Source organism: Schistocerca americana, chromosome 6 (assembly GCF_021461395.2).
Source record: "Schistocerca americana isolate TAMUIC-IGC-003095 chromosome 6, iqSchAmer2.1, whole genome shotgun sequence".
NCBI classification, from domain to species: Eukaryota; Metazoa; Arthropoda; class Insecta; order Orthoptera; family Acrididae; genus Schistocerca; species Schistocerca americana.
Window position 1 is genome coordinate 535,889,273 of NC_060124.1, and position 12,743 is coordinate 535,902,015.

At 46.9% G+C, this 12,743-nt stretch overlaps 1 protein-coding gene across 2 annotated transcripts in view; it reads right to left on the minus strand.

The window, feature by feature from the left end:
• LOC124619376 (5-oxoprolinase) overlaps nt 1-12,743 on the minus strand; it is a 204,989-nt gene that overhangs the window by 122,654 nt on the left and 69,592 nt on the right. For both annotated transcript variants that reach the window (XM_047145702.1, XM_047145701.1), the window contains exon 2: nt 3,789-3,980. In XM_047145702.1, the coding sequence (XP_047001658.1) occupies nt 3,789-3,965 (177 nt within the window). In that variant the 5' untranslated portion in view covers nt 3,966-3,980. The remainder of the gene's footprint in view (nt 1-3,788; nt 3,981-12,743) is intronic.

Genomic DNA, 12,743 nt, shown 5'->3' on the forward strand with positions numbered 1-12,743 from the left:
TTTGTCCAGGAATAGATGTGACGGATAAAATTAACAGTGCGCAGGTCAAGAGAAGTGTTCGATCCCAATGTGTGGCTGTGTATGTTGATATTGGTATCGGGAGATATTTTTGAGCTATATAGGCCAAGGGAAGTGTTTGATCCTAATTTATGGGATCGGGAGCTGCTGTTGAGCTATATAGTGTCCGATTCCAGATGATATTGTGTTAGTGGTATTTGTGACGTCGGTTTTTTTTTTTCGTCGTTTTGTGTGGTTTTGTATGGGGGTGGGTGTCTAAATTTGTTTATATTTGGTTTTCCCCCCACCCAAAAACACCCCATTTCCTGCGCTTGTCTCGTTAGTGTCATTAGGGTTTTTGTGGAAAGTGTGTGTTTGTTTTTCGATGTATTTTCGTCCTCAATTTGTACGTACCGACTTTATATGCGCCATATTGGAATCGTGGTTTATGGTCGTTTCCGCCATATTTGTGACGTCATGGGTCAAAGCAGACGGGCGGGATCGGACGCTTCCGTATTTCCCGGAAACTTACCTCCTCAGGTCCGTTTCCTCCCTCTCATTCCATTTCATTATCGTACTTGTCAGGATTTCGTTACATCCTCTTTTTCCACTTTACATTCCACGGGCTCAATAATCCGATACCTTCTGCGAAAGTCAAACACTTTTGATACCACGACGTTATTCAAACAATAGATTAACATAATACATACATTGTTGAAAAAACAAAGGACTGTCACAAAGAGTTGATTGACAAAACAGCCACCTGAAAAATTGCCGAAATCATTCGAATTACTTACAAGGGAACCTCCCCATCGCACCCCCCTCAGATTTAGTTATAAGTTTGGTACAGTGGATAGGCCTTGAAAAACTGAACACAGATCAACCGAGAAATCAGGAAGAAGTTGTGTGGAACTATGAAAAAACTAGGCAAAATATACAAACTGAGTAGTCCATGTGCATGATAAGCAACATCTAGGAGAGTCCGAGTTTAGGAGCGCCGTGGTCCCGTGGTTAGCGTGTGCAACAAATCTTCCCTAGAGTGAAAAGTTTACTTCCTTTATTTTTGCAAAGTTATGATCTGTCCGTTCGTTCATTGACGTCCGTTCGTTCATTGACGTCTCTGTTCAGTGTAATAAGTTTAGTGTCTGTGTTTTGCGACCGCACCGCAAAACCGTGCGATTAGTAGCCGAAAGGACGTGCCTGTCCAATGGAAACCGAAAACATTTGATTGCAAGGTCAGTCAACCGATTCCTCCACAGGAAAACACGTCTGATATATTCTATACGACACTGGTGACGGTATGTGCGTCACATGACAGGAATATGTTGTCGACCCACCTAACTTGTACACTTGGTGAATGGGTAAAAAGATTCTTCTACCTTGCCCAATTTAGGTTTTCTTGTGGATGTGATAATCACTCCCAAAAAAGTGTGAAAACATAAGAGTTTGTCACATAAACTGCAACAAATTAATGCAACAGTTTCACAGTCGCACAGTTTTGTCTGTGCTCTGTCAAAACATATGTTTTTAACGTTTTCAAAATTTTCCGTGTGTAGACCGTCAAATCCTGCATATGTCCAAGCAAATCTGAACATGTCCTGGAATTTTGGAGAGCGAAGTCGATTATAAGTGAGTGCCTGAACTTTGATAATTGTCTGAAAATAAAAAAGTTTTCTCCCACCGGAAGACTTGAATGAAGGACCTATCGCTCCGCAGCTGCACACGCTAACCACGGGACCACGGCGCTCATGGGTTTACATCCACCTAGATGTTGCCTATCTCACCCATGGACTACTCAGTTTATATATTTTGTTTATTTTTTCATAGTTTCACACAACTTCTTCCTGTTTTCTGGATTGATCTGTGTTCAGTTTTTCAAAGCCTATCCACTGTACCAACTTATAACTAATTCTGAGGGGGGTGCGATGGGGAGGTTCCCTTGTTAGTACTAGACAGCCATCAACTTCGATTGATACATTGTTTATTGTGCGCTACGTATGACGATCTTTAATATTTACTGAGTGAATCAAAACACACAGAATTTTTAGATTTATCGAGTTTCGAATTAGCAAAAGTCGACTGTATTATTGTTGTCTTGAAACTGATTGACAAGCCTTACCTAAACTCTGTACAAGAAATCTGAGTTTTAACATTATAAAATCAGTCACGTAATTATCGTCTTGGCATTATATTATGCAATACTAACTACTATTATTCCAGTCAAACTTCATTCTCGTTGTTTCCTCCTTATACACTCCTGGAAATTGAAATAAGAACACCGTGAATTCATTGTCCCAGGAAGGGGAAACTTTATTGACACATTCCTGTGGTCAGATACATCACATGATCACACTGACAGAACCACAGGCACATAGACACAGGCAACAGAGCATGCACAATTTCGGCACTAGTATAGTGTATATCCACCTTTCGCAGCAATGCAGGCTGCTATTCTCCCATGGAGACGATCGTAGAGATGCTGGATGTAGTCCTGTGGAACGGCTTGCCATGCCATTTCCACCTGGCGCCTCAGTTGGACCAGCGTTCGTGCTGGACGTGCAGACCGCGTGAGACGACGCTTCATCAAGTCCCAAACATGCCCAATGGGGGACAGATCCGGAGATCTTGCTGGCCAGGGTAGTTGACTTACACCTTCTAGAGCACGTTGGGTGGCACGGGATACATGCGGACGTGCATTGTCCTGTTGGAACAGCAAGTTCCCTTGCCGGTCTAGGAATGGTAGAACGATGGGTTCGATGACGGTTTGGATGTACCGTGCACTATTCAGTGTCCCCTCGACGATCACCAGTGGTGTACGGCCAGTGTAGGAGATCGCTCCCCACACCATGATGCCGGGTGTTGGCCCTGTGTGCCTCGGTCGTATGCAGTCCTGATTGTGGCGCTCACCTGCACGGCGCCAAACACGCATACGACCATCATTGGCACCAAGGCAGAAGCGACTCTCATCGCTGAAGACGACACGTCTCCATTCGTCCCTCCATTCACGCCTGTCGCGACACCACTGGAGGCGGGCTGCACGATGTTGGGGCGTGAGCGGAAGACGGCCTAACGGTGTGCGGGACCGTAGCCCAGCTTCATGGAGACGGTTGCGAATGGTCCTCGCCGATACCCCAGGAGCAACAGTGTCCCTAATTTGCTGGGAAGTGGCGGTGCGGTCCCCTACGGCACTGCGTAGGATCCTACGGTCTTGGCGTGCATCCGTGCGTCGGTGCGGTCCGGTCCCAGGTCGATGGGCACGTGCACCTTCCGCCGACCACTGGCGACAACATCGATGTACTGTGGAGACCTCACGCCCCACGTGTTGAGCAATTCGGCGGTACGTCCACCCGGCCTCCCGCATGCCCACTATACGCCCTCGCTCAAAGTCCGTCAACTGCACATACGGTTCACGTCCACGCTGTCGCGGCATGCTACCAGTGTTAAAGACTGCGATGCAGCTCCGTATGCCACGGCAAACTGGCTGACACTGACGGCGGCGGTGCACAAATGCTGCGCAGCTAGCGCCATTCGACGGCCAACACCGCGGTTCCTGGTGTGTCCGCTGTGCCGTGCGTGTGATCATTGCTTGTACAGCCCTCTCGCAGTGTCCGGAGCAAGTATGGTGGATCTGACACACCGGTGTCAATGTGTTCTTTTTTCCATTTCCAGAAGTGTATAAGATATGGAATAACTCAACCACCGTCACCAGGGGAGGGTGGGGAAGCACAGCGAGTTGCAATAAATATACATTGTAAAACTACATCCCCGCTACTGTTTGGGCATTTCCTTACCAGGTCGAAGATCCGCGGCCGGGCCTGGTTGCCAATGAAGAGCACGTCGCGGAAACCGGAGCTGACGAGCAGCGCCATGCGCTCGCCCTTGCGCTCCAGCAGCGCGTTGGTGGCCACCGTTGTGCCCATGCGGATCCATTCGATCGCGCTGCCGTCCACTGGCTGGTCCGCCGGCATGGGAACGCCGGTTTCCTGAGGCACACAGACATCACAGCGTAATGGAATCAAAATGAATGGTACAGTATGTTTTTAACATTATTGGTTTATGATTGTTGTATAATACTGTTAACTATTTCGTGTGAATTGCATAGTGTTTGTGATATTCGTTTCGCTTATGCCGGCGGAGATCTGGGGAGTGCGGACGGCTAGCTTGGTGCAGCTTGAACGTCACGTGTCACTGGATACAAGTCATGGTTAAGTGTAAGCCGTCAACCGCAAAAAAAGCTTAACCGACACCAGATTTCCTGCGCCCGTTGCGAAGCGATCATAGGGAAAACAAACAGCAAATTTGTAATCAGACTAGTTTCGAGAGTCATGTTGTACCGCCTTTTATTTTATGAAATCTACTCTTGACCATTTAATAAATCACAGTTCCTTCCATTTCATTACAAAGCCAAGAATTTGTACGAAGTAAGTGACTAAATAAGTGGTTCTCGATTTTGAAACCGTTACCCCCCGAGTGCAATTTGGGTATTATCTAGCAACACCTCCCTAACCCCCTTCACATGCCCCCTCATCTTTCCCGCACCATCGTCAACACGAACGCCTAACTAAACTTTGGAACGAAAAAGAATTGCCGGCCGTGGTGGCCGAGCGGTTCTAGGCGGTACGGTGTGGAACCGCGCGACCGCTACGGTCGCAGGTTCGAATCCTGCCTCGCGCATAGATGTGTGTGATGTCCTTAGGTTAGTTAGGTTTAAGTAGTTCTAAGTTCTAGGGGACTGATGACCTCAGAAGTTAAGTCCCATAGTGCTCTGAGCAATTTGAACCATTTTGAAAAAGAATTTTCTTTGAACACTTCCATTTTTAAGATGCCTAAAGGGATGTTATATCTAGTATTTGTGGGTATCATACTGAATCACGAATTACTGAACCACAAACTAATGAATCAAGGACGCAGCCAAGTGGGGGCGGGGGCGCTTTCGGAGGATCTGGACCCCTCCCCTCTCTATCATTTGAATGAAATTACACACGGACTAGCTGCTATGTAGTGAAACTGAAAGACGATTTGATTTTTAATCAATCGACGAAAAAGCATTACGCACTATCGATAGATTTAAACTTGCCAACATCAACTACTTTATATTATTGGCCTTATTTGAGCTCGGTTGTTTTGTTAATCAGTTCCGTTTTCACTGCCAGTTGAACTTAATTGCTTTATTGCTTTTGTGTTGTGTGATGTGATAGTTTCTAATTATGGATAAATCTGTAAAAAAAAAAAAGAAGAGGAAAGCGACTTTTCATTCGTCCACTAACTTTATGGTACGTTAAAAATATGTAGCCTAATTACCCATCTATAGCAATTTAGTACTGGAGTCGTTATTTGGAGCCTGACTGAACTTTGAGGTTGTAATACTTCAGTGTTTCACAAGGCAGCGGAGCAGTGAACATCATTACAAATAACATTAAATTAAGTCAGTGCATAAAAACACACTTGGATTTACCTCTGTCGCGTTGATCAACAAAAATATCGCCCAAACGGCGATGGTTGCATTTCTTTACACAATCTGCTCAAAATTCTATTATTCGTAGCCAAAACTGCAAAATATCGCCTAATCTGCTCATCCGTGCAGTACTCAATTACGATAAAGATTACCGGTACGGAACTATGGAGAGTGGCTTTTAGAGAGAGGGAGGTTCATGTGATGACAGCACATTCTATCGTTCGTTCATCCTAAAACCTTTTTTCAGCTTGAGTATGAATTGGGAAACATGGGATGCTTTGATGCGCTGAAGGAATTCTGACTTGGTTTCAAGTAAGTCATAAATTTAAATACAAGACTGTAGTAGGAGAAAGATAGCTATTGTCGAAAGAGGTCTGAACCCTTTTAACTTTGTAAGTTACCCAACCGAAAGTTAAGATCTGGTGCCCTGCAATGGTGAACCTTATGTTATAAGACTGAGTTGTGTTTTGTCAGCGAAGAGTGAATACATTATACTACAATTTTAATTAATTTGGTGATAAAGTGAAGTTATCGCACTGTCAAAGAAATATTTAATTGTGCTTTTGAGTATTCCTCATATGTATGGGGAATATATGTTACACCTTACTTAAGAAAATGTTTCTACTGAAATTTATAGGAAGAATACTATTTGTATAAATGCGCCATGAAAGCAAATTGCTGGCCGGAGTGGCCGAGCGGTTCTAGGCGCTACAGTCTGGAACCGCGCGACCGCTATGATCGCAGGTTCGAATCCTGCTTCGGGCATGTATGTGTGTGATGTCCTTAGATTAGTTAGGTTTAAGTAGTTCTAAGTTCTAGGGTTCTAGGGGACTGATGACCACAGCAGTCAAGTCCCGTAGTGCTCAGAGCCATTTGAACCAAAGCAAATTAGGTACATAAAATTAAAAAATAAATGTATTTCAGAATAAATGAAAAACATGAGCTTTTGAACGTCCTCTTTAATACATTGGACCTCCCTCCCCCCCCCCCCCCTCTTTGACAATATCCTGCCTACCTCCTTGAATGATTAATTGGTACTGCATGAATCTAAAAACTTTTTTTGTATAATGATGAAGCGGTTCTCAGTACTTCGCAAGTCTTACGTTATCAGAAAAGAAAGGCGACTATTCAAATTGAGGGAAGACGCTTGCCACTAAAAAAGCTTCGTCTGCACAACTCTTCTCGTTAGCAACACTTTCTTCACCAACAACCTGCACTCCCAGTTAGAATCAACCATATTAAAATATGAGTACTAGGAATACGGTTTACAAATCACTTGGTTGTTGGACCCCTTACGTCTGAACTGGCAGAAATTGGATGACTCAGGTTGAGAATGCTTTATTTCTGACGACAATGTAGACCCTACAGCAACACAATAGCTTGAACATAGTTTCTGTCATATTGTCCTGTCAATTAGTTCATCTGTTGTTGTGAAGTGAATAATTAAGTTGTTTGGTTGGTTGGTTTGAGGAAGGAGACCAGACAGCGTGGTCATCGGTCTCATCGGATTAGGGAAGGATGGGGAAGGAAGTCGGCCGTGCCCTTTCAGAGGAACCATCCCGGCGTTTGCCTGGAGCGATTTAGGGAAATCACGGAAAACCTAAATCAGGATGGGCGGACGCGGGATTGAACCGTCGTCCTCCCGAATGCGAGTCCAGTGTCTAACCACTGCGCCACCCCGCTCGGTGAATAATTAAGTATTTTCTGGTCTACTGCAGGAACTAGCTACAACCTCAAACGCATTTTCATGAAATATTTAAGCATATGTGACGTATACGTCTCAGTTTCACTGCCATACACAGTCCCGTCACATTAGTGTGATCACCACCTACATTCGACGTCAACGTGCAATAGCCACTCAGAGATGACGGTTGGCAGCACTAGCAGTGGAGGGCACATAAAAGTGTGTCAAGGGCTGGGGAAAAAAGGACATTCGTTGTCTTAATATGGAAACAGAGCGGTTTATCTGACGCCCGAAAGAGCACCATAATTGGTTTTCGGGTCAAAGGTGGAACCATTTCCGAAACCACTAAGTTTGTAAAATGCTCGCTTGGCGCAATGATTAAAATACACCGTGCATGGCAAAATGATCCTATACAAAACCGGCGCCGAAGAACCTGTGATACACCACTGGGAATAGATGACAGATGAACGACGGCTGCGGATATACCCGGTGATCAAAAAGTCAGTATAAATTTGAAAACTTAATAAACCACGGAATAATGTAGATAGAGAGGTAAAAATTGACACACATGCTTGGAATGAGATGGGGTTTTATTACAACAACAACAACAAAAAAACAAAGTTCACTAAATGTCCGACAGATGGCGCTGGGCAGCAAAACGTCAGTGACTGCGCATGACAATCGTGTACAAGGAGCTGTAATGAGAGAGAGAATCACATGCGGCAGCAATCGCAGCATGTTGACGTTACCTGAAAAGGCGCTTTTAGTGAAGCTGTATAATCAGAATGAGGAATGTGTTAGTTCAGCGTTACGATCCTATCGCCACAGGAAGGGGATTCGAACGGGTAAAGGTCCGTTGACAAATGCAGCTGTGGCGAGAATGATTTCGAAGTTCGAAGCCACGGGTTGTTTAGACGATAGACCCCGTAGTGGCCGCCGAGCACAAGCCGTAATGCTGCTGAGACAATTCAGGAAGAAATGGAGACTGTAGCGGGATCGTCTGTGCACGGGGAAGTCAGCGCTCGTGTAGTCGCACGTCGCACCGGCTTTCAATGCGCTACTGTTTGGTTGGCACTTAGGCGTACCCTCCGATGCTATACGTACAAAATCCATCGGCATCATGAACTGTTACCTGGCGATTTAGTGAAGTGGAGGGCATTTGGGGTGTGGGCGTTTCAAAAGATGGCGGAAGATGACGATTGGTTGAGTAACGTGTTGTGGACCGACGAAGCTCATTTCACGCTCCGAGGGCCTGTCAACGCCCACAACTGCAGAATTTGGGCTACCGAAAATCGTAGAACTGTCGTGAAAACTCCATTGCACGACGAGAAAGTCACGGTATGGGATGGATTCACCACATCTACCGTTACCGGGCCTTTTTTCTTCGAGGAAATGCGTGATTCTGGTTTTGTAGCTGCTACCGCGATGTGTGAGAGATACGCCGATATGTTACAGAACTGCATCATCCCCAGCCTGGCTGATAAACGCGTGCTGGAACGTACGATGTTTATGCAGGATGGCACTCCACCCCATATTGCTAGACGCGTGAAAGATCTCTTGCGCGCGTCGTTTGGTGATGATCGTGTGCTCAGCCGTGGGGACCTGAGAGGCCAAGCATGACGGAAGTGGCTTCCGTCATGCTTGGCCTCTCAGGTCCCCAGATCTCAGTTCGTGCGATTATAGGCTTTGGGGTTAACTGAAGTCGCAAGTGTATCGTGATCGACCGCCATCTCTAGGGATGCTGAAAGACAACATCCGACGCCAATGCCTCACCATAACTCCGGACATACTTTACAGTGCTGTTCACAACATTATTCCTCGACTACAGCTATTGTCGAGGAATGATGGTGAACACATTGAGCATTTCCTGTAAAGAACATCATCTTTGCTTTGTCTTACTTTGTTATGCTAATTATTGCTATTCTGATCAGATGAAGCGCCATCTGTCTGACATTTTTTGAACTTTTTTATGTTTTTGGTTCTAATAAAACTCCATGTCATTCCAAGCAGGTGTGTCAATTTGTACCTCTCTATCTACATTATTCCGTGATTTATTCAGTTTTCAAATTTATACTGACTTTTAGATCACCCAGTAAGTACGGGCGAACAGAGGTGCAACTGTTGAGCACTTGACCTCCCAGATGGACTATGGGGCTACCAAAAGTGTCTCCCCAACAGCTGCTAAGCGAATGTTGCTGCTTATGGGCCTTCGCAGCAGGCGCATATTTCATGCACCCATGCTGACTGCCGTTCATCGGCGACGAAGGATAGAATTGGCACGCCGATACCTCAAATGGATGTCCACTGAGTGGCGACGGGTGGCCTTTTCAGATGAATCTCGTTTTATGCCCCATCGGAAAGATGGCCATTGGCGTTTAGGGCGTGAAATGTCTGGAAATATACACGCAACAACAATCGTCGGAAGGGTCCAGCCCAGAGGAGAGAGATTATGTTCTGCAGAACGTTCTCTTGGCACTCCCTGGGTGATCTCGTCATTCTGGAAGGAACAGTGGAGCAACACGAGTATGCATCTATCCTTGGGGTCCGCGTCCATCCCTACATGCAGTTTGTTTATCCTAGGCACGATGGCATCTACCAGCAGGACAATACAACGCGTCACACAGCTCGCAGTGTACGTGCGTGGTTCAAAGAGCACCAGGACGAGCTTACCTCACCAGGGAACTCCGCAGGTTTAAGCTCAGTCGACAATATATAGGATCACCTCTATCGGGCTGTTCGCACCACGACCCTCAACCGACAAACATAGCACAGCAGGCCACAGTACTGGAGTGGGCGTGGCTCCACATTCCTATCGGTACATTTGAGAACCTCACCGACACACTTCCTGCACGCCTCCCACCAGTCCGTGGTGCGAAAGGTGGTTATACAAGCTTTTGACGGGTGATCACATTAATGTGACTAGCCAGGGTATATGCATGGTACAAAGAACAAAAGTATGTGTGTAGTGGGTGGACCGTGTGAGGAAGACGTTAATACATTAATTTCACAAGATGTAGTCTCCACCACGTTGTGTCGTATGTTAATGTTAGTACTTGGAAAATATTTAATTATTAGTAACTTATACACTGTGGTCCATTGATAGTGACCGGGCCAAGCATCTAACGAAAAACCTACAAAGAACGAAACTCGTCTAGCTTGAAGGGGGAAACCAGATGGCGGTATGGTTGGTCCGCTAGATGGCGCTGCCATATGTCAAACGGATATCAACTGCGCTTTTTTTTAAAATAAGAACCCCAATTTTTTATTACATATTGATGTAGTGCGTAAAGAAATATGAATGTTTTAGTTGGACCACTTTTTTCGCTTTGTGATAGATGGCGCTGTAATAGTCACAAACATACACTCGTGGAAATTGAAATAAGAACACCGTGAATTCATTGTCCCAGGAAGGGGAAACTTTATTGACACATTCCTGGGGTCAGATACATCACATGATCACACTGACAGAACCACAGGCACATAGACACAGGCAACAGAGCATGCACAATGTCGGCACTAGTACAGTGTATATCCACCTTTCGCAGCAATGCAGGCTGCTATTCTCCCATGGAGACGATCGTAGAGATGCTGGATGTAGTCCTGTGGAACGGCTTGCCATGCCATTTCCACCTGGCGCCTCAGTTGGACCAGCGTTCGTGCTGGACGTGCAGACCGCGTGAGACGACGCTTCATCCAGTCCCAAACATGCTCAATGGGGGACAGATCCGGAGATCTTGCTGGCCAGGGTAGTTGACTTACACCTTCTAGAGCACGTTGAGTGGCACGGGATACATGCGGACGTGCATTGTCCTGTTGGAACAGCAAGTTCCCTTGCCGGTCTAGGAATGGTAGAACGATGGGTTCGATGACGGTTTGGATGTACCGTGCACTATTCGGTATCCCCTCGACGATCACCAGTGGAGTACGGCCAGTGTAGGAGATCGCTCCCCACACCATGATGCCGGGTGTCGGCCCTGTGTGCCTCGGTCGTATGCAGTCCTGATTCTGGCGCTCACCTGCATGGCGCCAAACACGCATACGACCATCATTGGCACCAAGGCAGAAGCGACTCTCATCGCTGAAGACAACACGTCTCCATTCGTCCCTCCATTCACGCCTGTCGCGACACCACTGGAGGCGGGCTGCACGATGTTGGGGCGTGAGCGGAAGACGGCCTAACGGTGTGCGGGACCGTAGCCCAGCTTCATGGAGACGGTTGCGAATGGTCCTCGCCGATACCCCAGGAGCAACAGTGTCCCTAATTTGCTGGGAAGTGGCGGTGCGGTCCCCTACGGCACTGCGTAGGATCCTACGGTCTTGGCGTGCATCCGTGCGTCGCTGCGGTCCGGTCCCAGGTCGACGGGCACGTGCACCTTCCGCCGACCACTGGCGACAACATCGATGTACTGTGGAGACCTCACGCCCCACGTGTTGAGCAATTCGGCGGTACGTCCACCCGGCCTCCCGCATGCCCACTATACGCCCTCGCTCAAAGTCCGTCAACTGCACATACGGTTCACGTCCACGCTGTCGCGGCATGCTACCAGTGTTAAAGACTGCGATGGAGCTCCTTATGCCACGGCAAACTGGCTGACACTGACGGCGGCGGTGCACAAATGCTGCGCAGCTAGCGCCATTCGACGGCCAACACCGCGGTTCCTGGTGTGTCCGCTGTGCCGTGCGTGTGATCATTGCTTGTACAGCCCTCTCGCAGTGTCCGGAGCAAGTATGGTGGGTCTGACACACCGGTGTCAATGTGTTCTTTTTTCCATTTCCAGGAGTGTATAAGTACGTGGTATCACGTAACATTCCGCCAGTGCGGACGGTATTTGCTTCGTGATACAGTACCCGTGTTAAAATGGACCGTTTACCAATTGCGGAAAAGGTCGATATCGTGTTGACGTATGGCTATTGTGATCAAAATGCCTAACGGGCGTGTGCTATGTATGCTGCTCGGTATCCTGGACGACATCACCCAAGTGTCCAGATCGTTCGCCGGATAGTTACGTTATTTAAGGAAAGGAAGTGTTCAGCCACATGTGAAACGTAAACCACGACCTGCAACAAATGATGATGCCCAAGTAGGTGTTTTAGCTGCTGTCAAGTAGGTGTTTTAGATGCTGTCGCGGCTTATCCGCACATCAGTAGCAGACAAATTGCGCGAGAAACGGGAATCTCAAAAACGTCGGTGTTGAGAATCCTACATCAACATCGATTGCACCCGTACCATATTTCCGTGCACCAGGAATTGCATGGCGACGACTTTGAACGTCGTGTACAGTTCTGCCACTGGGCACAAGAGAAATTACGGGACGATGACAGATTTATTGCACGCGTTCTATTTAGCGACGAAGCGTCATTCACCAACAGCGCGGCATAATATCCACTATTGGGCAACGGAAAATCGACGATGGCGCCGACAAGTGGAACATCAGCGACCTTGGCGGGTTAATGTATGGTGCGGCATTATGGGAGGAAGGATAATTGGCCCCCATTTTATCGATGACAATCTAAATGGTGCAATGTATGCTGATTTCCTACGTAATGTTCTACCGATGTTACTACAAGATGTTTCACTGCATGACAGAATGGCGATGTACTTCTAAC